This window comes from Leuresthes tenuis, unplaced genomic scaffold (assembly GCF_036924035.1).
Source record: "Leuresthes tenuis unplaced genomic scaffold, fLeuTen1.0.hap1 SCAF_3, whole genome shotgun sequence".
Lineage (NCBI taxonomy): Eukaryota > Metazoa > Chordata > Actinopteri > Atheriniformes > Atherinopsidae > Leuresthes > Leuresthes tenuis.
Window position 1 is genome coordinate 9,006,088 of NW_027325357.1, and position 24,428 is coordinate 9,030,515.

Genomic DNA, 24,428 nt, shown 5'->3' on the forward strand with positions numbered 1-24,428 from the left:
AAAGTGCTTTTTTAACTTTTAAAACTGAACTAAAAATTACTGGCAACAGATGTGCTGGGAGGCCAAAGAAGTGGCCCTGTGTGCACTATTTCAAAACTAAGCCGAACTCTTGCTCTTGTTTATTGGTGCTTAATTAACAGATGCCTGCAAAGGATTTGTAGGACAAGAATTCAGACCATGTTAAGGCCAACAGTTACTTTAAATAACACTGCCTGCTGCCTCTTACTGACCAGTTAGAGTAACTGCAGAGGTGAAGAGAAGCAGAGTGACTAAAAAAGCTGCCTGAATAATTCAGAGCTGCTGTAATTCCTCCAAAAGTTTTAAATAACTCCATGAAAACATTTGAGTGGCATCTGCTTAAACTTTTAAAAAGAGAATGAACGAGTAGAAGCCAATCCAAAAGTTACATCGTGGCACTTCAAACTCTGAGGAGAATGTCAGTCATGAATGTATGAAGTGCTAACGGTTTTTATGTTTCATCTTCTGTCTCTTTTGCGCAGAGCCCTCTGAATCTGCAGAGTTTAAGAGGAAATAAAGATGTGGAAGAAGACAAAGGTGACCGATCAAACTGCCACAGGGCAGGCGGGTAAGTGCAGAAATCAGACAGAGGTCGGAATTCCAGTTGTCTCGACCTGTATTCTCTTTCTCACAGAAATGATGATAAACAAGATCTATCTGAGCTACAGTTTACAACTATACTCTATATAAAATGAAGATTCATGCAATGATGCATCAAAGAAACACAAACCCACAAGATGTAGAATGACCTCATAAAACTACCATGACAAAACAAGATGTCATTTTTTTTACATCGTCACAAAAACATGAAGATACGGAACCAAAGGCATCAGAATAAAGCAGTATGCAGTGGAATTACATGAAGATCAGCACCACAGAGACCATCAAAAGGAGTCTAAATAACAATGATTATTTTATTTTTTTTTTAATCCCTGCACTATCGTTTATGATGTCAGAAACCTCAAAAGCAAAAACCTTTTCTTCTGAGTTTGGATGGAAAAAGAGGCACTTCTCCTCAATACATGGCAGCAGCCATGAGTTTCATTTGGTTTGAATGCTGGCTGAGAAGCTTGAACCTCCCTTGGATGGAATCACAAGGATGTTGGCCAAAAATATGTACTAGGGCATCAGAAGTGCCAGAAGATGGGACTCCAAACAAGCTGTACTTACTGAACATCATATTGGAAAACAACTTTTCATGATGAAATACACAGACAAAGAATAACTACAGAAGTTTCGAAACATTACTGGTATGCAGCTGATGGTAACAAAAAGGTCAATGCAACACACAACGCTGTCACAAGTGAACAGAATTTAAAATTAATTATATTCTTGTTTGATAGAAGACAAATTTAAGGCTAATTCTTAATTAACATCCTGCAAATTGCTTCCCAAGTATTTTTCCAAATTCTCTCAAGCCCTGCGCAGGAATCATCCTGAGATGTCTGCCATGAGAAACCGCGTAAGAAAGCTTCGTGTTGAGTCTAAACCAAAGTTGCACGGCACAACTATTTCCATGCTGCTGCAACACCACATTGCTAACTTGTTGTATCAAATTTTGTCCCTGACTAACAAAATTTGTTGTGTCGTGTCTTTGAATGTTTTGGCGTGCCAAAGTTGTGTCTGTGTTTGTGTTTCCCATTCCGGGGTCACGTATTGTATGTGTGGTGTTCTGTGTCGATTATGTGTTCATAATCCTGTCGAAGTTCCAACCTGCCATGGTGCTTTTGTCAGGATTAATATTTACCTGTCCTGTGCCCTCTCCCACTGTCACGTTGTGTGTTAAATCGACGGTTCTGAGGGAGCTCACCCCGACAGCAAAGGTATGCAAGAAAAAACGAAACCGAATCACACAAACGATTCACCTTCTGTATATGCATGACTCCATGTTGGATGAGTTGCATGTATGATGTGCTCTTCATCACTCTTTGAAAGGTGTCATCCAAAAAGGATGATTTAACTTTCAGTGTCACAACAGATGCATTTCATTGTGACATTTTCATGAACCCTCCACACTGTATGAACACCAGCTACCTCCTGTTGCTAAAAGGAAATGCGACTGATTGTCATGTTTCTACTTTACATTGTAATTGAATGGGAAAATGCCACTTTTTACAAATAAGTCTAAAAGCAGATAAGCCCTGTACAGGATGCTGTGACAGCTCAGTCTCAGTAAGTGAACTGTGAAATGTCTCGAAGGACATGATTGCAGCATGAAGTCTACACTGGTACACTTTTAAAACTTCAGAAATCTTTGATACTAAATGTAATTAATTAAGTAATTTACGTTACCACAAATTCACTGCAAACAGCTTAAACTTGATATGAGTGAGAAATTTAACAAAAAGAACAGAAATCATGAATCATCGTTTTATATTAACTTACTTTATTTCCCTGAGATTTGAACCTTTTTTAGTCCTTTAGACACAGATAAAGAATATAATTTTATAGGATCCAAAACTGCTCAGAGAATCATGTGCTGTCATGTTAACTCAGAACATTGAGGTCTTAAAATATTTAGCTGGAATGGCAATAGTAAGCCCTGATGCTTTACCCCACTCTTGACGTATTTTCATCAAGTACTCGGATGATCTGGAACTACACAAGTACACAATGCTCTGGAGGGATGCAACTTGCCAACTGTATTTGTTAATTAAACTAGTCCTTTTTTTTAACAAAGACATTAAATAAAACAAGGACATTTAAGTGATATCTCTGTAGAATAGCAAAAAATATATTCTGTGACTAAGTCCCTATAGAGTAGGGGTCTGTTGCAGAAAGCAGGTGTGACAAACAAGCTCCTCAATTCTGAGATGGCAAACAGTTCAGATTTTAAAGCAACTGATCAGAGTACAGTTCAGAGTAGAAACACAGAATTAAGTACAGACATGCTAAAAAGAAAGAGGATAAATGCAATCATCAGTAGAGTTAGAATATTAAGAATCTTAGGAAGGCGAGAATCGCCATGCCTGAAATTACTCCACGTGCTTTATCCAGATAACAAGTTAATTATCCCAATCTGTCAAGTAAAGCCTATTTTGTCTTGATAACTGATTAATATATGTTGTTATTTCAGGATAATGAAGCTAATTTTCTTGTGATAATAAAATGAAAAAAAGTCTCCTGTTATTGGTACAAAGTTAGACATCAGAAGTCCCACGCCAGTCTGTATAGATACCACTGATGCCACTGCCATGCCCTGATAACTTCAGAGGTTACCTCAGCTGTTGGCTGAACCAGAAGGGTGGGAGTTGGTCATCCTCTCATCTTCCACTCGAAGATAACATTTAAAATAACTTCACCACAATTACAGGATATTTTAACTCCTGTCAAGGAAAAAAATGCTCAAGATAACATAAATTAACGTCAATAACTACACAATAAGTTCTGTTGGCAGGAGATAAAATGATCAATCCGTGATCTCGAGATAAATTTTTGAAAAATCAACTGTATCCATAGACGTTCCCAACTTTGATACGATCAACTATGTTGACAGGCAAATGAAGAGCAGAGCCTTTTCAAGCTGGCTAATCCAGTGAAGGTAGAAATGTTAAAGAACATTAAACTTTAAAAACACAGCTGCTGCGACAACGATCCTGTGTCAGAATGAAAAAGAATCAAGGAATTGACATGTTTTATTCACCCTCGTACGCCCATAAATAACTGAGCAGATGTCAATTTCCTGAGCTGGGTACTTTATATTATACCTTGAATGAAATATTCAAGTCTATTTATTCAGTTCTATGCAGCAGATAAAATGGCCACATATTTATCTTTCCAAACCTATTATTAGAACCTCGCAGTAGGATTCAGTGTGTAATAGTGAATTAGTTTAAAGGGCGGAAAGTTTTAAAGCAGGCACCTATTTTCAAATATACATTCAAATTTTTTATCCTCACCTAGTTAAAAACTCCTCTTAACTCTTTGTATCCTTTCAACCTGCAGGAAGTAACACTATTTGTATGTCCCGTGAAGATTACTGTCGAGGTAGTTTGCTTGAATGAAAATATAAAACAAAAAGCAGAAGAACCACATAAAATTGTTGACCAACTAGAATTTATTATATAAATAGATTTTTTTTCCCTGACAAAACTTCTGTAAAATAATAGTCTGTTGTGCACTTTGACATGATTGAGGGGTTTTTCTGTATTAAGAAACTCAGATTTAACTCAACCTGCTTTCTGGAATGTTCCTCTGATTCAAACTAAACTGTGACTTAAAGACATCAGAGGGTTTTAGATCTTATTACTTTTACAGCTACATACTGAACAGCTGAGATGCTGCAGATTCCTACCAACCGAGACAAGAAAGTCGCTGAAGGTGCACTGATAGTAAAAAGACAAAAATTAAATGAAGAGATAAAAGACCAGCACTTTAAATGGCAAAAAAAAACATGTAAAAACCTAATATTTAACTTTAGAGTCAGAAAAAAACTGAATATTTTCTAAGCATCATGTTACAAAAATACAAAATTTGAAGTCCCTTCAAAGAAGCACCTCATGATGCATTCCTATTGCTATATATACAGCACAACAAATCATACTCTGTAGAAGATGGTATTTCTGATTAAACAATGCTTTGTAAATACAGTGATGCCGACTATGATAACAACTTTCTGGACTCCCAGCTGTAATAGAAGAGTTTATTAAATTTGATGCACAAACAAAATAATTACAACAAATATATATACATATATTCATACTGGACTACATGTGAGTAAAGTATAAAAAGTTGTCTTTCGAAACTATTTTGTTTCGTAGACACCACAAACAGAAGATAGTCAATCAAGGCAACTGCATTAGAAATATGATAGGAGCAGTTCAGTTAATTTCAGCTACAGGCATTTCACCCGATAACTGAATGAAAAACCTCCTGTGCTTTTGTGATAGCAGGCTTACTCTTCTTACAGCTATGGCCTAAAATGCAGCTCTAATATGACCCATGAGTAACATTTATACATTTCACACTAATTTTAAATCACACATGTAAGTCCCAGAATGATGAGTCAAATTTTTTTGCACAGAATTTATGCCAAATACAATATGTGTTGGCCAACTGACCCATGAAGTCAATGCCTGGGCTTGAACATGCATTCTACTTGAATTTCAAGGCTGATCTGTATTTCTATGCAAACATGTTTTGCTCTCAATTATGTCAGCATCTTCCATGCAATTCCACATACTCAACGTTCAGCTTGTTAACAGCAGAAAAAAACAGCACAATGTTATCACAACTCTGCTAAATACAGCAGAACTGTTTAGTGGCTCCTGCTGCGGGCTATTTACCCGCAACTTGCTTTAGCTGGGAAATGCTGAGGCTCTCCTCTCACATATTCTAATACTACAAACTATATGATTAATATTCTGTCTGCTATAGGTTTTTCATTCAATGGGAAAATAATTAAAGACCAGGACCAGCCATACCTCAGTGATCAGCATTCAGTGTTGTTGTCCTCAAGGTTGCTTGGTCTATTTTTGCTACTCTAGGGCATTCTAAGACCAAAGTACTAGAATGTGAACCACTGACCAGTTAATAGATACTAATTCTTAATAACCAAACATGTGAGCTATATATATCTTGGCACTTTGAGGCCGATTACACTTCACAGAAGCAATCCATTCATTGATTCACCATATAAATCAAATATTTAGGCCAGTTTTTTTCTTTTCAGGGTCCTCACAAATTGAAACTGAACTTTGCCATGAATAGAACAAACAAAAACCATGCAATTTAAGATACTTTTTTTGTAATGCACTCTATTTATTTAACTCTGATAAAGAAAAGAAAAAAAAACACAGATGAACTATCCTATCCATTCAATTTTTAATATGTAAATATGAATATATTGCAGAATATCTTATTATTATAACAACAACTTAAATACTTTACATCAGGATTTAACTACAACCCCTAATCCAAAAACTCATGCCCATGATGTTCAGTGTCTTAAAAACAGCTTCTGGTTTTACCCAGTTGGCTACATAAAAGTCTGTGTTAAAAAAATCCAAACAAAGAGTGTTTGAAAGCATTTCCCATTATGAGTCCTCCGAGTTAAACATGTTGTTAGGGTTAAGGGTCAGCGCAAAGCATGTGCATAAGAGGAGCCATGCAGATGGGATGGTAAATTAACTGACTTGTGCTTTTTATTCTTGCAAAAATAGCAGCTGGGATTTTATAAACTGTTACAGAAAGGTCAAGAAAGTACCAGCAGGGTCAAACGGTCCCAACTAAACAAATACAACTTCCCAGCTTGGTTGGCTGAGAGAAGAACATAAATTGGATGAATAACTTTATATTCTGATTTGATACAAGAAATTGTAGCTGTTATTACATAGATGGGTCACGATTTGGATCTGGCATAGTGGCATTTTCACATATAAAAAATATGCTCCTTCTTCAAAGAAATCCTTCACTCATATGTTTGAAATTCACACATACAAGTGTTTTATCGACAGCTCAGTTTTAGATTTGCTTTCATTTTTAAGTAAATTTAAATTTTCTCTTAATTAACATTTCTTTAAGAATGATTTCTGGCTCATAAGAAATTAATCAATAGAAGGTTTCTGTTGTAAGTGATCATAGTATCTAAATTATTTCTCCATAACTTAATTGCACCCTGCCTTTTATTCACTCTATATTACGTCTGTTGGCATTCATTATTAACTAAGAATATCAAGTTTGTCCCATTTTTAACTGGTTTTGATTTGATTAGGCATCAAGAAGAAGTCGAAAGTGCCTGGTGTCATGATAACGCAGTTTATGGAGGAACTTCCGGCAGAAAAGACAACTCCAGATTTCACCCGAAAACCCATTGCTCTTACTATTCAAGAGGGTAGGTTTTCATTTCTATGTATGCCAGATTCAGTCGATAAAAAGACCTGGACTTGTAATTTCTAGCATGCATTTACTTTTTCCACAGGTAAATATGCAGTCTTTAAAGCCATTGTGGTGGGTGACCCGACGCCTACTGTAACATGGAGCAGAGCAAATGGTGAAATAATTTTTCACCCTGAGTTGTGTGAGCAAAAATATAACGAGGCATCTCATGAATATACCCTTGAGGTAAACTCAAAATACAAATCAGGGCAATCTGCAACACTTACTAAGTTTTAATGAGCAATATTAAGACAATAACAACAGAAAAATTAACACAATGAAATTGCAATTACTTACTGTGTTTAATTAGTTCACGAAGGTGGCTCCAGAGGATGCTGACACCTACAAGTGTTATGCAACAAATGAATATGGGAGAGCCGTTTGCACCGTCGTCCTGAATGTCATCGAGGGTAGGAATTGTATCATTCTCACCATCATTGTCTTTCTCAAATGTGAAGGATAACAGTCATATGTTTAAGTTGAGTTGAGCCAAAAACATGACAAAAATAACCCAAAGTTTTGCTTAAATCATCACAGTTGGATTCTCTAAAACCAAGGAATTTCAAAAGATACAAGTAGAAGGTAAGGTTCACATTTGATTAAACACCAAAACGTCTGGCAAAATATGCTAAGCTGCCCATTTGTTTCTTTATGTTAAACGCAAACAGTGAACAGGGTAGACAAACTATGTATGTAATTAACAATACATTTATCATATCATGAAATTGGTAATCAGCAGAATGTAAAAATGGAAAAAGTTGATGGTTTATATCAAAGCCATCAAAAACTCAGAATGATGATGTAGCTCAGTTAGCTGTTATCTAGAAATTGCCATTGTCTCATTTAAGTAATTAATTTGAATTATTTGATCAAATCTGCTGGTCATGGTGCATGTGTCACATCAGCACCTGCCAGTTTGCATTGATACTTAACAAGTCCACAACATATTTTTTGATGGAAAAATAAGAACGTCAGCTTCCAGAATCCAGCTGTTGCTGTGAGCCTTTCTTGCATTTGATTAGATACGGTTATTTGCGCTTTTTCTGGTCAGAACACTTCATTCTTCATTCTCTATATCTTTATCTCTATCTAAAAAATGGAGATTGGATATTTTGTGTGCAAAGCATAAAGTTAAAAGTAATATTTTCTGACTGATTTTTCTTTTTTGTTATGGTTCCTCAGATGCATCAGAAGTCAGAAAAACTCTTAAAAAACGGTGAGGAAAATCATTGTAAACGTAACCAACTGTCTGTTGACAAAAAAAATGTTGAATACCCCAGTGACTCTAGTAACACTGCCAGTGTAACAGCAGTTATTTCAGTGGAGCTTCACACAGTTTCTCATTCTGCAGTAATCCAGATGGAACACGTGAGCAAAAGCCAATGCAAGCAGATGAAAAGGTCTGGGAAATCCTGCTCAGTGCTGACAAGAAAGACTACGAGAGGATCTGTGCCGAGTACAACATCACTGACTTCCGTCGAATGCTGAAGAAACTTAATGAAATGAAAAAAGAGCGAGAGGAGGAGATTGCGCAGGTGTGGCCTACTGATTCTTCTTTCAATTAGTTAAGACCTCTCTGAAAACCTACTTTAGGATTTCCTTGTGATGATCTGTTCCTTTCTCTAGTCAGGTATGGTTTCTATGTAGGTCCACAAACATTATTCTAATTTTGTGTTTATCTCATTTTTTACAACAGTTTATCTCACACATCCGCACACTGAAACCTATTGAGGTGAAAGATGACGATTGTGCAACAATTGAGTTGGACATCGATCTTAAGGATCCATCCAGCAAAATGTTTCTGTACAAGGTAAGGTTAAAACTACTTATTTACTCATTTATTTATGTATTTACTTTTTAAAAAAATCAATTAACACATTAACCTATTCATTTATTCACTTCCTTACTTACTTATTGATTTATTTGCTTACTTTTCTATAGTGTTAATAACTAAAATGTCCCTTAATCTGTCAGGATGGTGTCATGGTTCCATTCTCCAAAGAAGACTGTGATGGGGTCAAGCATAATTTGAAACAAGTTGGCAAAAAATACATTTTCACAATTAAAAAATTAGGAAAAGATGATGCTGGACTCTACTCAGTGGATGTTGAGGGAGTCAATGTATTCTCCACAGATTTTAAAGGTAAGTCTTACTATTCAGATATGTAATGTAAGTCATTTTTAAACAACACTTTTTTGTAGGAAGATCATGTATGGTCACAATGGAAATGAATGTCAAAACAAGTCTGATTTATCTGAACTACAATATGTAATTAATCTTGCATGTTTTCTTTCCAAGAAAAAAAAATGCTTGCTCGACAATTATTGCACTCTCAGGAAATCATCAAGAGCCAAGTGCCGCCATGACATACATGACCATTATGGTGGATCTGTATACTTTCAGAACTATGTATATTTTAGATCACCATAAAGACTTTCATTTTTATTTTGATATCTGAATTAGTTTTACATAGAATTAAATGCACACGATAAGACTGGCAGCTGCATGTGATCCTAGCCAAAATTAGCAATTTACAAAATGGTTGGGATAGACAAGATTTTCACAGTACGTCTCATCTTTTTAAAACCCTTCACAGTGCCTGAGGTTGACTTTGCTGTCAAAATACAAGAGGTCAAGGCAGAAGAACGACAGGATGCCCTATTTACATGTGTTCTAACTGCACCAATGAGTGAGCTCAAATGGTATGGCAAAAGTGCTTTGCTGTCAAATAGTAATAAACATGAGATAACTGTATCCGAAGATAACCTTATCCACAAGTTAGTTTTGCGGGACTGTATGCCCTTGGATGCTGGTATCTATGCTGCTGTGGCAGGAATCAAATCATGCAACGCCTGGCTTGTGGTTGAAGGTGAGAAAAATATGTTGTTTTTTTTTCTTTCTATTTTTAATAAACTTTGGGTATTGTTGCAACATGACACAATGATTAATGCATGCCAAAATATAGTATAGTTTTGCACTTGACTCTAAGTATCGCACAAATCTGAAGTATTACATTCTAAATGCATTAACCATATTATCCCTCATAGCTGACAAAAGTGCTGACAAAAAGACAAAGACAGCTCGGAAAACTACCACTGCTGGAACCGTCAATGAAGAAGACCTCTTGAGGATAGCTAAGGAACAGCAAGAAAAATATCAGAAAGAGATGGAGGAAAAATTGGAACATGCAAGGAAAGCTCAAGCAGAGAGAGAAGTTGCAGAAGCAGCTGCTCGACTGGAGGATCAAGCAGCAAAAAAGGCAGAGGCTGAGGCCAAAGCTGCAGCTAAGGCGAGAGCAAAAGCTGCGGCAAAGTCAAAGAAGGCCGCAGCCGGCAAGGATGGAGCTGAGAAGAAAAAAGCATCTGGTGCTGCTGATGGTGCTGGAGGCGTTGGTGGTGCTGGTGAAGGGGGTAAAGGAGCAGAGGCTGGCACTGCAGCTGGTGGTGCAGGCGCAGGTGTTGGCATAGGTGGTAGTGGTACAGGTGGGGTAAGTGGTGTAGATGGTGCTACACTTGGGGCTACAGGCGGACCAGGAGGCGTTGGTGGAGCTGGTCGAGCTGGAGGCGTTGGAGGTGAAGATTTGGAAGGTTTTGAGGATGAAGAGGAGTATGATGATTCATTTGAGGATTCTGATGAAGAAATTGAGGGAGGTGGAGAAGGTGGAGAGGGGAAAGCTGGAAGAAAGGGAAGACGAAAAGGAGGAAAAGGAGGAGAAGGGGGGGGGGGGAGCGGAGGGAGGTGAGGCAGAGGAAGGAGAAGATGGAGAAAAAGGAGATGGAAAAGCAGGAAAACGCAAGAAACGAGAGAGAGCTGGTCCACTGGTTCCAGATACAATCATAGGTAAGAAAATAACCAATATCGTGGTAAATGTTTACATATTTCATTACATGTTTATTTTACACAATATTTCACATTTATGAATGGTTTTTCAAGACTGCTCTTCATTTCTTTTGTCTACGCTTTCTTATTTTACTCTTTGTTCCTTGGCAATACTTTAATTAACACCTTTAATCAACAGAGGAAGAATTGCTTTACAAATCATTTTAAAACTTTAAAGCTTTTCAATAAAGGACCCGATTAATCAAAGTATTCGAAGTTGCAGTAAATGTCAATTCTGCATAAAAGTGCAATTTATCATTACTAATAGGGGATAACAATGATGAGGAAACCACAAATCTACAAGTCGAAAAATCTCGGAAAAAGGGAAAACGTCCAAAAAAGGTCAATGTGGAGGTTGAAGGACCTGTTGTTGGTAAGAGATGTCAAAGGTCGCATGCTGCAGACAGTATACTGACCATGAAAGTCATTGAGAATGAAAATGACTTCACAACAGTAGGGAAGCTTTAAACACTTCCTTATTATGCTGCTGGAATGACAATTAATTTCAACTCTGCCCAGTTGATTTATACAGCACCAATCTTTGAGCACTTTATAGAGAGAGTAAAGTGAACAGGTGTGTTTAACAAGAACTAAATTACATAACAAATCTTTTACAAAGCTCATCACTGCTCTGCTGTGCCAACTGTACAATTAGCAAAAATGTCCCTGTGGCGTGAGTGGATATCACCACGGTCTACCCAAACCTCCGTCAGAGAACTTAATGATCCAAGATGTGTCCCACACAAGTGGAGTTTCAGCAAAGAGAAAATACTTATCCTCCTTATTTAGAGCTATAATCAAAAACAAATATGTCAACCTTTAATAGACGGTTGTGGGAGGGAGCAACAGACTGTCTTTTTTCACTTACACCGTGCATAGCCTGTGTCCGGAGGGGTGTGCTACAGTCAGATTTACAGCTTTACAGCTATGTTGAGCTGAAAATCATATTTTTCAGTTTTAAAAAAGTGGCTCAATTTCAAAAGCCTACATCACCATGGTTACTTAGACTGACCTCAAAACCTGCTCCAGAGTGGTTTAGGTTAAGAGTTTCTTATCAAATCTTCTTAAAGAAGTGACAGTCTTTCACTGATTGTTGTCCTGATGTAGAAGAATTAGAAGTTTATGTGTGACATGGTAACAAACTTAAAGGCTAGATCACGTTTGTCAAATATAAGAAAATTATTAATTTCTCATTCAGTGGACCACATTGAGATGTAGATTAAATGTTTTCAATTCAACCACAAAGCAACGTGCATTCAGACATATTTTAAACAGTAAATGTATGAAATATTTGGTCAATGGATTTTATTCTTACCTACAAACCATCCCTTTTAACCAGACTATGCAATGTCAACTCTCAGCTGAATGAATACATTAGATACACGAAACTGTTGAACCCGACATTCTGCCATCAAAGAAGCTTCACAGTTAGATAAAAACAAAATGTAGGTTGTGCCTTGTTACCAAGGTAACCACTCTTTCAGCTGGTAATACAAAATGGGTTATATAAGTTTTATATCTTGTCCAACATACAATCAATCACAGATAAGATGATTTAGTCTAGGCCTATATATCGCATAACAAATCAGTAAAATTTTGCTTTAATTTGATCAACGACTAGTTGATTTCTATATCTATTTCTATATATAGTGGTATGATTGCCACCATTCATGTGGGAGATCTGGGTTCAAATCCCCTGCATCCCCTGTCTCCAGTAGGGGTCCTTAGGCAAGACCCCCTTACCCTATCTGCCTATCTGTAAGTCGCTTTGAATAAAAGCGTCTGCTAAATGCATAAACATACAAACATACTATAATGGGACAGTGTGAAAGCTGGATATACCTCTTATCAACTTCAAAAGTTTATGTACAGCTGTCATAAATCGTAATTAAGGCAGATATTAACTTACCAATATGTACAATATAGAATTTTCTGGCTGCATTTATCTATATTATCTTTATTCTTTTTAATGATAATTATCTTTATATTTTTCTAACCTCTCCATTCATACATTTACCTCATTTGAATTAAGTGTCAAATGATGCATAAACTGCCCCCTTTAATGTCCCTGACTTGACAAAGAAATCATCATGGTCCCAGTTACGTCTAAGTGGTGGGTTAGGTTTTGCCATGGCAGCTAACACAAGGAAAACCTTACTGTGCTGAACTTACTGTGTAGTATACCCCTAAGGACATGAACAATAAATACGACACCAAAACTGCTCAGTTATGGGTGCTGCTGCACACTCTCCTCTGGTGCCGACTTGTCTAAAATATAAGAAGGACACAAGATATGTCACACGGTGCTTTTTAACCCTGTACTGTCGTAGGTATAATATTAAACTCTATAATAAACCCCATTGTATACAATCTGATACTTGTCGTCTGCCCCCTAGTGGATACTGTTTGCACTACAATAATGCTGACATATCAGACACTACAATCCAAAATGGCTGAATCCCATTAGTCCCCAGCTGGTTGTGCATATTCCTATTTTGAAGACTTTATAGTGAGGTTTTCTTTTACATATGTAATACTATTTAAAAATGAGCACTTAATCTATTGAAGCAACTTATAATTAGTTTTTTGCGTTTTAGTTTATAGTAAATACGTGCAGAAAATGTGTGTATCAAAGTTGATACAAACAAACAACATATATGCAAATTATTAGCATTATTTTTAACATTTTGTTGAAAGGCCAAATAAAGACTGCAGATTTTAAAAAATAATTGTCTGTTCATTGTTTCTTGGGTCAGGCATTATAGGGAAAAATAGAGTCAAGAAAGTGGCTGAAGAAGTCACCAAATGTAATAATAAAGTCATTAATGAGGGGAAGTTGACGTGAACTGAATAACAATGTTCACTGTTGGGAGTGAGACAGATGTCACGTGTCAAAATAGAAGTAGTATATATCTGATGCAAATATGATTCTATTAAGTGTGAGCTCAATTTTGAGCAAAATTGAGCTTTGTTTTATGTTTATTTCTTTGTGTTTGTTTTTGTGCTATTTCTGAGAAACAATTATAGCATGTATGTGCGATGCATACCTCCACATTCTCTTCTTTTAATCTTTTACATAAATATAGATATTTGTCTATATTTTCGTTGTGTGCATAATGCATGTGCCGTCATGTTTGTGGACATGTTTGTCTTGATGTTGTTATAAATTATTTGCTTGATTCATGTACAAGTCTGAAAATGGAAAAGGTGACAAACCAACAGATCCACTTGACAGCTCAATGCGTCCAAACAAGATATTCAAGAACGAGTTGGGTATCATCTTTTCCACTACCCTGTTCTTCTGCATTCAGATTTATACGTGTTATTTCTGTTGCTGCTGTTGATCTTTGTTCATGCTCTTTATTGACATTGCAATCGTTACTGCTACTGTTTCTTATTAATCTTATTTGTAAGGCATATCCAACAGCAAATGAGAAACATTGGATTGATGGTATTCACGATGATATCCCCTAAAACTGAAAAGCAAAAAACAGAGAAGGAGGTGATGCCAAGGGTGCAACTGACACCAGGCCAGCAGCAGGCAGTGATGAATCTCCTGAAAATGGTGAGGGGGCAGATGGGAGTGAACCAGCTGCAGCTGGCAAACGTTCAGGCCGTGCACGACAAGGCCCATTGATCGAGGAGACAGTTAGTGGTAAGATTTCGGGGTGCTGCATTAAATGCTGCATGGGAGGCTTCATCACTGCAAAAAGTCATTCAGAGTAGATGACTTTTCCAGTGATTTGAGGGTTAACAGACAAGAAGGCTGCATTTTATCTATTGCAGGTGAAATGGCCTTTTTGAGTGATCAGAGCGTGAATTTAACCCTTGAGAGTGCCTGACATCTGGTGCATTGGTTTTCTTTGTACAGTATAATCATCATTCATGTTTATAGATAACAGAACAGCATTTGTTATTTAACTGTATTTCTTTGACCTACAGGTTGGATATCAACAGAAATCTTACTGTTTCTTTGTGTCTGGCTGTGTCTTTAGTATGTATTTGTTCAGAGACTGAGTGTGTGAGCTGTGTGGATGCATCTGTGCTCTGTGTGCATCTGTGTTAACATTCTTGCTTGCTGTTTTAAATGTTACTTCAGGATGAGTCGGTGCGTTGAGGTACATGATTCAAATGAGGAGAAGTAGAGGTGATTGTGTTCCTGACACAACAACTGAAACACTTGTCTTGTAGTGTGTAGATGCACTCTTACATAACCGGAAGAAGGACGACGACTTGTGCTGACCTTGGAGGATGACTGGGCTTTTCTCATTTCACTGAAGATTGAATTCACATCAGCCAAAAAAATATGTTTTTTTATCAAATGACCACGGAACTGTCAGCACTGAGAGAGAGATTTCATATCTTAACAGCCCATCTATCTGCCAACCATTAGTGAATAGAAGCACATGAATGCCACAGAAGACTTTAAGAGCTGTGCCAACTGTTAAGCTGAAGAGGGCGACTTCCAAACAAGACAAATTAACAAAGAAGATGTGTTGAAGAGGTGTAAATAAATGCCAAATACTCTCTTCTTCTATTCCTTTCAAACTTGTATTCTCTTTAAATATATTTTCTTGACATCGCACATGACTGCGATGAGTAAATAAGAAACTATTGATGATTCACATGTGAGGTAAGTGTTTACACAACTGGACGGGATACATGCATTCTTCCATATAAGAATGTGCTCATTTTTGTGGTTGTGCGTTCACAACGACAAAAACATGAAACAACTAAAGAAAACTATTTGTGCGTAGATGGTAAGTGTGGGGCATGTACAGTCACTAACTTGCTGGTTGTTGGTAACTTCTCAGACCCCGGTGTTCATTTTCACGCTGGCCTTTCTGACTGCAAAGCCATCATGGGAGAAGCAGCAGAGCTGGAGTGTAAAGTGAGCAGTGAAGACTGTGAGGGAATCTGGTACAAAGATGGAGCTGAGGTAAGTCCTGAGTCTGAACGCTGTCATTATCCAGCAAATATATCTGGACATTATGGAAGCACAAAGCCTAATGATGAGTGTTATTTGTTTTTGTTCAGATTAAATCAAATGAGGGTCTAACCATTTCAAAAGAAGGATGTTTCCACAGGCTGAAAATTCACAAGGTTACGGAGGAATTTGCTGGAAAATATAAATTTGAAGCAGATGGACGGAAGACGGAGTCTGAGATTGTTGTTGAGGGTATAACCATTTGCCTCACAAAATGTATTCTTTGATAAACATTTTTCATCTTTCACATTAGAAATAACTCAATTTAGTTCAACTAGAAAGCACGACAGTACCTGAAAAATCTGTTCTGATATTGATTTCAGATCCACCCCGATTTGAGGCTGAGGAGCTGGAAGCATTTAAAACACCTGTAACTGTGAAGAAGGGACACAAAGCTGTTTACAAACTGTCTTATGTTGGACGGGAACCTATAAAAGTCCAGTGGTACCTTGATGGTGAGGAGCTTTCAGATGAAAGCAATATCAAGATTGAGAATTCTGAAGGGAGTAGTCGTTTGCTACTACTCAAGCTGCAGCGCAAAGACAGCGGTGAAGTCAAGATTAAACTCAAAAATGAGTTTGGCACCATGGAGGCATACAGCCAGCTTATTGTACTGGGTATGTATCAGGTCGATTTTGAGGATGCAAGGCTTTACATATACCTATAAAGTAAAAATTTATCACACATCATTTGACAGATAAACCCACTCCTCCAATGGGACCCTTGGAAATTGTTGAAGCCTCTTCCTCTGTTATTGACTTCAAATGGAGGCCCCCAAAAGACAGTGGTGGCTGCAAGATACAAAACTATATCCTTGAACGACAACAAGTTGGCCGGAACACCTGGAAGAAGGTGGGACCAATTGGTCCTGAAGGCAAATACAGGGACAGTGATGTGGACCACGGCAGGAGGTACTGCTATCGCATCAGAGTGGAGACTGAAATTGGCATCAGTGAGCTGATGGAAACAGAGGACATTCAAGCTGGGACAAAAGGTTAGCTCTAATCAAAAGTATCAAAAAAAGTGTATGCATCTTACAAATACCACCGTTTAGTGAAGGTCAGGCGATCAACATGAAAATGACAAACTGGGACTGAAACCATGAGTACAAGGTTCCAGATGAACTTTATTCCAGAAGTAGAACTTAAGTGTCAGTTAAGTGTATTTAGATTCAATACCAGGGGCTGGCAACTTCAATTTAAAAACTGTGGTATCTTTAGTTCAAGAGGTAAGGAGGTTATCTTTCAGTTGGAAGATTGCTGGTTCAATCCCCAAATACCTAAGGCAGACATGCTTGAGGTAGCATCCATGCATCCATAGCTCGATAATTAGCATCATGCTGTGATGGGTTATGGTCGAGTCAGCCAACTAGTTGTGTCATACAGTACTGCATGAAAAACCTGCCATTAATTTATTTGCAGCATCTTAACCTTTTAAACAGTGTAAGAGTTAAATGTCAGGAAAAGATTTTGGCCTCTTTCAACAACATTTCTCATCAAATTCCTATCAGGAATTTCAGGCTGCAGCGTAACTGGAGGGTCTCAGTGATCTTTAGTTTTGAAAAATTACCCAATAGTTCCATAGGGGCAGTGAGAGTTACAGGTCATCAGCTTGCACAGTGTTTCTTCTTCTACCTCAGCTGTGGAGATGACACCAGCCTCAAGTTAGCTCTGAACTCTTAGTTACTCATCACTCACTTATGATGTGCATACATGCCTCATTCCTGCCTGATAATGATTTTCCTTATCATTATTTTTTTTTTTTTTTTTTTAGAAAAAGGAAAAGAACAAGGGGCGTTAATCTAAGTTGAAAATGTAGTCACACTGTCTGCAAAGTGCAATTAGTTAGTTACTCATCAATGAACAATCAAGTCATGAAGACAAAACCTTGGGAACAAAATCATGATCCTTTGGACCAGGAATGGGAAGAGATATGCAAACAGATGTTGACAGCACAGTAGTACGTATTGTTGTATGTATTAATTATACAGGAAAAATTGTTCAGTAAAGAAATGTGACAAAATAGAAGCAAATCTAATCCTTTCAGTACATGAGACTGGCATAACCCATCCTTCAGCTCAATGTTCCTTTTTCAGAAATATCATAAAAATCCACATTTCCAAAGTATGACGTACACACAACATAAGTGCGATATGGTAGGATATTTCCAATACAGTCTTGCAGGCTTACAGGCTAATCTTTCTACTAATATTTAGTGAGTTAGCTTCTCAGAATTTTCTTATTTCCTCTTTTAAATAAGTCTCTGAAGGAATTATGGTACAATGCGGACAATACACAGACAGCTTTCATCATCAACTTTTTATGCATCTGGCATCAGATATACCCTTGGTACAACCAGCCTCATTGATTCATTGACTAGGCATCACAGTTTTAATTGATGAAAATCCTTACAGAATGTCATCAAATTCCATTTTTAAGGAAAGTTTTAAATTCCAGTTTTAAGGAAGGTCAAGAAGTGGTATTAATCCAAACTACTAATTAATCCTTTGACAGTATAAAAGAAATCCACATCACTAATTTTATAACAAAGAACTTATCACAAATACCTATTTTATATATACAGCATACCCTGGACCTCCATCAACACCAAAAGTTGTCAGTGCCTTCAAGAACTGCATCAGTCTTGCTTGGTCCCCTCCTGCCAACACCGGAGGAACCAATATTCTGGGATACAACCTTGAGAAACGCAAGAAGGGCAGCAACCTCTGGGGCCAAGTCAACCCACCAGATGAGATGATCAAAGGTTACTCAATTATTCATCTATAATTTCCAATTCGTTCATGTTCTGAGAGCTTGTGTATTGAGGGTTCACTAAGATGCTTCACTAAGATTTCACATGTTTCCTGTACAGGTAAAGGATATGATGTTAAGGATGTGATTGAGGGGGTGGAATATGAATTCCGTGTCGCTGCAATCAATAACTCGGGAGCCAGTGAATATAGCACACCATCTGAGTTTGTGTTTGCCAGAGACCCTAAAAGTAGGTGGATATTTTAAATATTACAACAGTGCTGTCATTAGGAGACTGCATCAAGTATTAGTGTGACACAATAACAACTGACACCGAGTTACATGTTACAGAGCCTCCTGGTAAAGTTCCCGACTTGAAAGTGACAGATTCCACCTACACAACCCTGTCCCTGTCTTGGACCAAACCCAAGAACATTGAGGGGGTTGAAGATGAAGCCAAGGGATATTATGTAGAGATCAGGCCTGCAGAAAATACAGAATGGGATCGATGCAATACTAATGCAATAACCATGACTTCATATACAGTAAAGGGCATGAAGTCAATGGCCATGTACTGGGTGAGAGTCATTGCTACCAATGATGGAGGAGAAGGAGAGCCTCAGGAGCTGGACAATTACATTCTCGCTATGCCTCCTCCTGGTAAGTGCATTTATACTTAAATCTAATTACTGCATTCATTACAGTGATTCTAAGAATACATTTAAATTTATAATATATGCCAACTTACACTTTATGCATAATCATCAGGGAAAATTCCCTTTTTTAGGGTTAAATTTACTGTTAAATTTTGTTTTGGGTTAATTCAGTTTTTAACCTCTGAGCCTGAATACACAAAGTTGCACAATAATTAGACAACTGTTAATGTGTGTAATTATTGCACAACTGAACTATAACAAGATTTTTCCTAAACTGACTGGTTTATTCTCAATATTTAACACATATATAGAATAATAAATTAAACACAATCACAAATTACATTTCTGGCCTTTGGCACAATATTCACTGAGCAATGTAGCCAAATTTTGTTAAAAGAGCAATGTTGTTTTCCATCTTTGTAAATCTCATGACTGAGATGGGACCACAAGTTCTCGACAATGTTCTCAACGAGTTCTCAGAACATCATGGGGACCAGCTCGTTGTCCTTCAGTACTGTGTTAGAGCCGAGTGTTAGAGTGCTTCAGGGCATGTGATGTTGCATGTTCCTGCATAAAGACCACAGCTTTCCTGAATAACATGGACATCCTGTACCACTGTTTGAGTAAAAAAAAAAAAAAAAAAAAAAAAAAAAACTTTCAGAAACTTGAAAGACGTTTGGAGTTAAATTTCACACAATTTTCAGCCTGAAAAGGTCAAACAAGCTCATTCTTAATGACAGACGTCCCTGTGGGTCCATATCCAGTCACTTCTAATCTCCATAAAAACTCATCTGTTCTCTCGCATTTCTTAACCAAAGTTTGATGCTTAATCTTGTGACTCTTATACTTATACTCAAGGCAAGTAGAGGTTATGGAGCTCTGGTGACAAATGAGGATAAAGGTTCCTTTTCGTGTATTTTTTTCTTCAGATCCTGTCAACTTTTGGCAGAAAAATGCTAAATTATTCAGTGGTCAATTTAAGTTGAGGTAATGAACTTATCTAACAATTATGCACTCCTTAATTAAGGGTATATCACCTGAAAATGATTACCGGTATATAAAGAGTCATTTAGTTAATATGTTTGGACACTGGAAGAATACAGAGATCTAAAAAATAATACTGAAATATTAAAATAGGTCAGGACACCCATTAACCTAGTAACTGAACATGTAGAGCAAATAATAGTTGGATGATCAATAGCAAGTTTTGTGTCAGCTAGGAAATAAACTAATCATTTCTAAAGAAAAGGAAAAAGATTCAACCAAAAACAAAATTGTAAAGGTCAATTTCTAAACTTTTTCTTTAGCTTCAATAGCGATTTCCATTTTGTGTTATAGAAATTTAGTGTCTGCAGCAAAACAATACGAAGTAATTAAAAATGAAGATGATATATTTGAGCAATTTTTTCTGTTCTCTTTTAAAAATTTTTTTTTTTAAAGAATATTTTTCATCATTAAAATGAATTAAAATGACCAATCTTTGCCTTGCTGTTTATATAGTGAGGCCACGATTCACAGATATCAAAACCAAGAGTTTTATGGTAGTGAGAGCAGGAAACTCTGCACGATACAACATCAACTTTCAGGTATTTTAAGTATTTTAAGTATTTCAAATAATTCCATCCATGACAGCATTTATAGTGATCTTATATTATCTTCATAAATCTGAAAATCATATTTTTTATTTTCTTTGTAGGCCTCTCCATGGCCGGACGTAATCTGGTTGAAAGATGGAGTACCAGTGTCTAAAAAAGTAACCATCAGCAACGCAGAGGGTATGTCCCAGCTTCTGATCCCTTCAGCTGAGCGCTCAGATACAGGAATTTACACCATCATTGTCAAGAACATTGTTGGCCAAGAAACATTCAGCATTGAGATTAGAGTCACAGGTGTGTATTACTGTTTTCATATGTGACTGCCACTTCATGTACTGTAGATTAAAAAAAGAAGAGGGGAAAAAAAGCCTGTGTTTGAATTCCAGATGAGCCAAAACCGCCGGGCCCAGTGGAGATCGATGAAAACGTGCCTGGTACGGTCACCATTTCATGGACCCCGTCTCCAGATGAAAAGCGTGATGACAGGCTACACTACATGGTGACTAAGCGTGATTCAAACAAGAGAAGCTGGCACCCTGTCGCGGATCATATCTTCAACAATAGATATACAGCCTGCAACATAATGCCGGGCCGAGAATACCAGTTCAGAGTCTATGCAAAGAATGACATGGGCTCCTCCAAACACTCAGAATCACCAAAGTGGCTGATTTCCACCAAAAAAGGTATTTAGAAATGCTCATGACTTCCAGGTTTGTCTAAGAGTGCGATCATAATGTAGCCTTAAGCAAATGGAATAGAGAAACAACTTAATAGTTCTTCAAACAAATAAGCACTAAGGCTACTAAACTAACTTAAAATGGCTTGTAACCTTTCTGTCCTTTTTTAAAGTAACTACTTTAGTGTATTTAACTGAAAAATACTGATAGATATATGTAGTATTTAATTACATACTGTACCGGTGTGCAGAATTGCTTCTATATTAATTTCCATGTCATATTTTTGTGTAATGTGTACAAATTATCTGCTATGTCTTGTACATTTTGGTTACATTGTCCAGAGGATGTGTAGTTTCATGCAAATTTAAGGAAGAAAGCTTTGTACAGCTGACAGAAACTCATCAGTCAAGCACAATTTGCTTTCCACTGTTCTTTTCCTCTGAAAAATGACAGAATGTAAACATCATTTCCTATGCTGAGCTACACATTAAGTCTGATACATCCACACAGGACATGTTCCATTTCATCCAAGCAGCAACAACAGAAAAATTTGAATGTGGCAGGATTCTTCATTTTTTTCTAACTGGTAAAAATAATGTTTACTACGGATAATCCTTCAAATTTTCCCAGTTCTTTTCTTCAACTGTGAAACAAGTGATTATCTTTGATGAATTTTATTTTCCTTTTTTTGCTAATTGCAGGATTAAAAGAATAACAGCATTTTATCTGGATAATTTCCCAAGTAACTGTTTTACAAATGAACAAATCCTTTCCAACTCTGTTCTCGTAACGCTAATTGTGGCCATAAGAAGTTATTTTTTTTCCCCTCAACTTTTTTTTTGCCAGATAGGAGCCACCAGAGGGGGTTGGTGGCTTGGATTATAACCAGTTTCTAATCTTTATGTGGCCGACTAATTTGAGTAGTAACAGGCCACCTTGACTGAAGTTTCTGCAGTGATTAGCTTTGTCAGTATTTCTGTTTGAACAATACAAGATGATCAGTTATATGAATAAATGGTGTGTGTGTGCACGACAGAGTGAAAGGGAAAGCTCAGATCTCAGCCTCTACCATGCAAAAATACTGTAATACATTTAAAGATAAAAGATATTATGGTAATTATACATAAGTGCCTTGTGTATATGGCTCTCTTATTTAGAAGATGTTTTTGCTGCTCATGCTGAATTAACAAAAACAAACAAAAATAGACAAGAGAAAATATTAATAATAAAAGAACAATCACCATTTCTGTAATGTCATCAAAAATATTGTATAAAGTGGTCTAATATACAAATTCATAAAGAAATAGATGAGGAGGGGGGGTCAAGCAGAAACTTTATTTTAACTTCTGAGACAAAATCAGAACAATTACATTTGTTTCACAGAATTTGTAAGAAAAAAGTGGAAGAAAATCATTCCAGTCTTACAAAATCCTTGGCAAGTAAGCTTCAAGTAAGCATCAAGGTAAACAAAAAACTGATTACTTTAACTGTGAAACAAATATAGGGCCTCCGTCCGCCCGAACACATCACTTATCCCTGCAATGTCCACGTTCAGCTCTGACTTGTGAGGAAATCATATTGATATTCTGTTGGTTGATATGTTGAGTTTAGATTTGATCTAATTTACATCATAGCTTCAAAGGTACTTTTAATCATCCAGTTATATCTAAACTGAATTTCTATGGTTTATTTGTGGGAAGTTGATACCTTAGAATATGAGTATTGACTCGCTTTGTGGTATGAATGAGACAAAGCAAAACACCATGTAATATCCATGCACTGCTTTTTTTTTTTGCTTTCTTACAGAGAAATTCACTGTGAAGGTGCCAGAGTCAAAGGCCTGTGATCTAAAGTGTCCTCCCAAATTCCTCGTCCCACTGAAAATGCACACCGCTCCTCAAGGTTATGAATGCTACATGAGTTGTGCTGTAAAAGGAGATCCAACACCTCACGTGACATGGCTCCGCAACAACATCAGCCTGAATACCAACACTAACTACTTCATCTCCAACACCTGTGGAGTCTGTTCTCTGCTAATATTGAGGGTTGGACCTAAAGACACCGGGGAGTACAAGGTTGTTGCAGAAAGCGGTTTGGGAAGAGCAGAGTGTTCCACTAAACTCACAGTCAGAGGTAAGTCTTCTAGATTTTCCACAAGCATTCATATTATACTGTGATGATCTGGAAAAATTCTAATAACTGTATTTATCTTTCTTTCCAGAATAAATTATCCTGCAGAAGATGGTAGCATAAGCCAGGTTGCTGATGGCCATGTTAGAGTCTGAATGGCATGTAGAAATATAATACTGTTAGGAGAGCAACGAAGAAGAGGGAGGAAGTTGGGGCTTTAGCGATTGTTGATGTTTTTTGTAAGAAGTTTTGTAAGTTTGAGGGTTCTTATTTGAGAAAAGGAACATCATGTTTATTACTTAGTGTAATAAAAAGTAAGAACACAATCGATCTCACCAAAGAAGCAAAAACATGAAGGTTCAGGAGAGGTGAAGGAATGAACAGATGGAAATCGCTGATGAAGAGCTAAGGTTTTCAGAGTGATGCCGAGGCATTATTGCTTTAAAGCTTTTCATGTAAAGCTGAAATGTTCCGCTTGTGTTTATATACATATTATATCAAATGTAGATGATAATTATTTGGTTACAATTATTACTTCTAGCACCTCTGCCAAGGGGGTTTTGTTTCCGCTGCCTTTTGTCTGTCTGTTCTTTTGTTAGCAGGATAACACTAGAACTATTCACAAAACTTGGTCCAGAGGTGGGAAATTTGCAAAGAAACATAGATCAAGAGTTGGATACAGGATTCTCTTTCTTGAGATTAATTCCATCACATCAGCAAGTTATAAGCAGACATGCCAGACGCCTCAGGCTGTGAAGGGGCCCCCCTAGGACTGACGAGTTTTACCCCCTCCCACTTAAGCATCCAATAGACTATTTGCAATGATATCTGTGTAGGAAAATGCCCTAAAGGGGCCCCA

The 24,428-nt window shown here is 37.1% G+C and overlaps 1 protein-coding gene across 1 annotated transcript; it reads left to right on the forward strand.

Annotated features, from left to right (window-relative positions):
* Nucleotides 1-537: 537 nt before the first annotated feature.
* Nucleotides 538-23,908, forward strand: igfn1.1 (immunoglobulin like and fibronectin type III domain containing 1, tandem duplicate 1). The gene is made up of 25 exons (XM_072382648.1): nt 538-586; nt 6,731-6,850; nt 6,938-7,080; nt 7,205-7,304; nt 8,077-8,110; nt 8,246-8,429; nt 8,591-8,704; nt 8,869-9,037; nt 9,492-9,764; nt 9,943-10,260; nt 10,315-10,350; nt 10,474-10,545; nt 10,577-10,735; nt 15,589-15,713; nt 15,812-15,953; nt 16,085-16,378; nt 16,459-16,755; nt 18,345-18,524; nt 18,633-18,761; nt 18,863-19,171; nt 20,668-20,753; nt 20,864-21,056; nt 21,149-21,445; nt 23,246-23,572; nt 23,661-23,908. The coding sequence occupies exons 1-25, from the start codon at nt 538-540 to the stop codon at nt 23,663-23,665; spliced, it is 4,155 nt and encodes a 1,384-aa protein (XP_072238749.1). The 3' UTR covers nt 23,666-23,908.
* The last annotated feature ends 520 nt before the right edge of the window (nt 23,909-24,428 follow it).

What these genes read in the sequence shown, in the direction of transcription:
- igfn1.1 (XM_072382648.1), top strand. Translation starts at nt 538, where the DNA reads ATGTGGAAGAAGACAAAGGTGACCGATCAAACTGCCACAGGGCAGGCG. An exon ending in AGCTGGTGGTGCAGGCGCAG is followed by an intron (nt 10,351 to 10,473) that starts GTGTTGGCATAG and finishes TTGGAGGTGAAG; the next exon opens with ATTTGGAAGGTTTTGAGGAT. An exon ending in GCTGATTTCCACCAAAAAAG is followed by an intron (nt 21,446 to 23,245) that starts GTATTTAGAAAT and finishes GCTTTCTTACAG; the next exon opens with AGAAATTCACTGTGAAGGTG.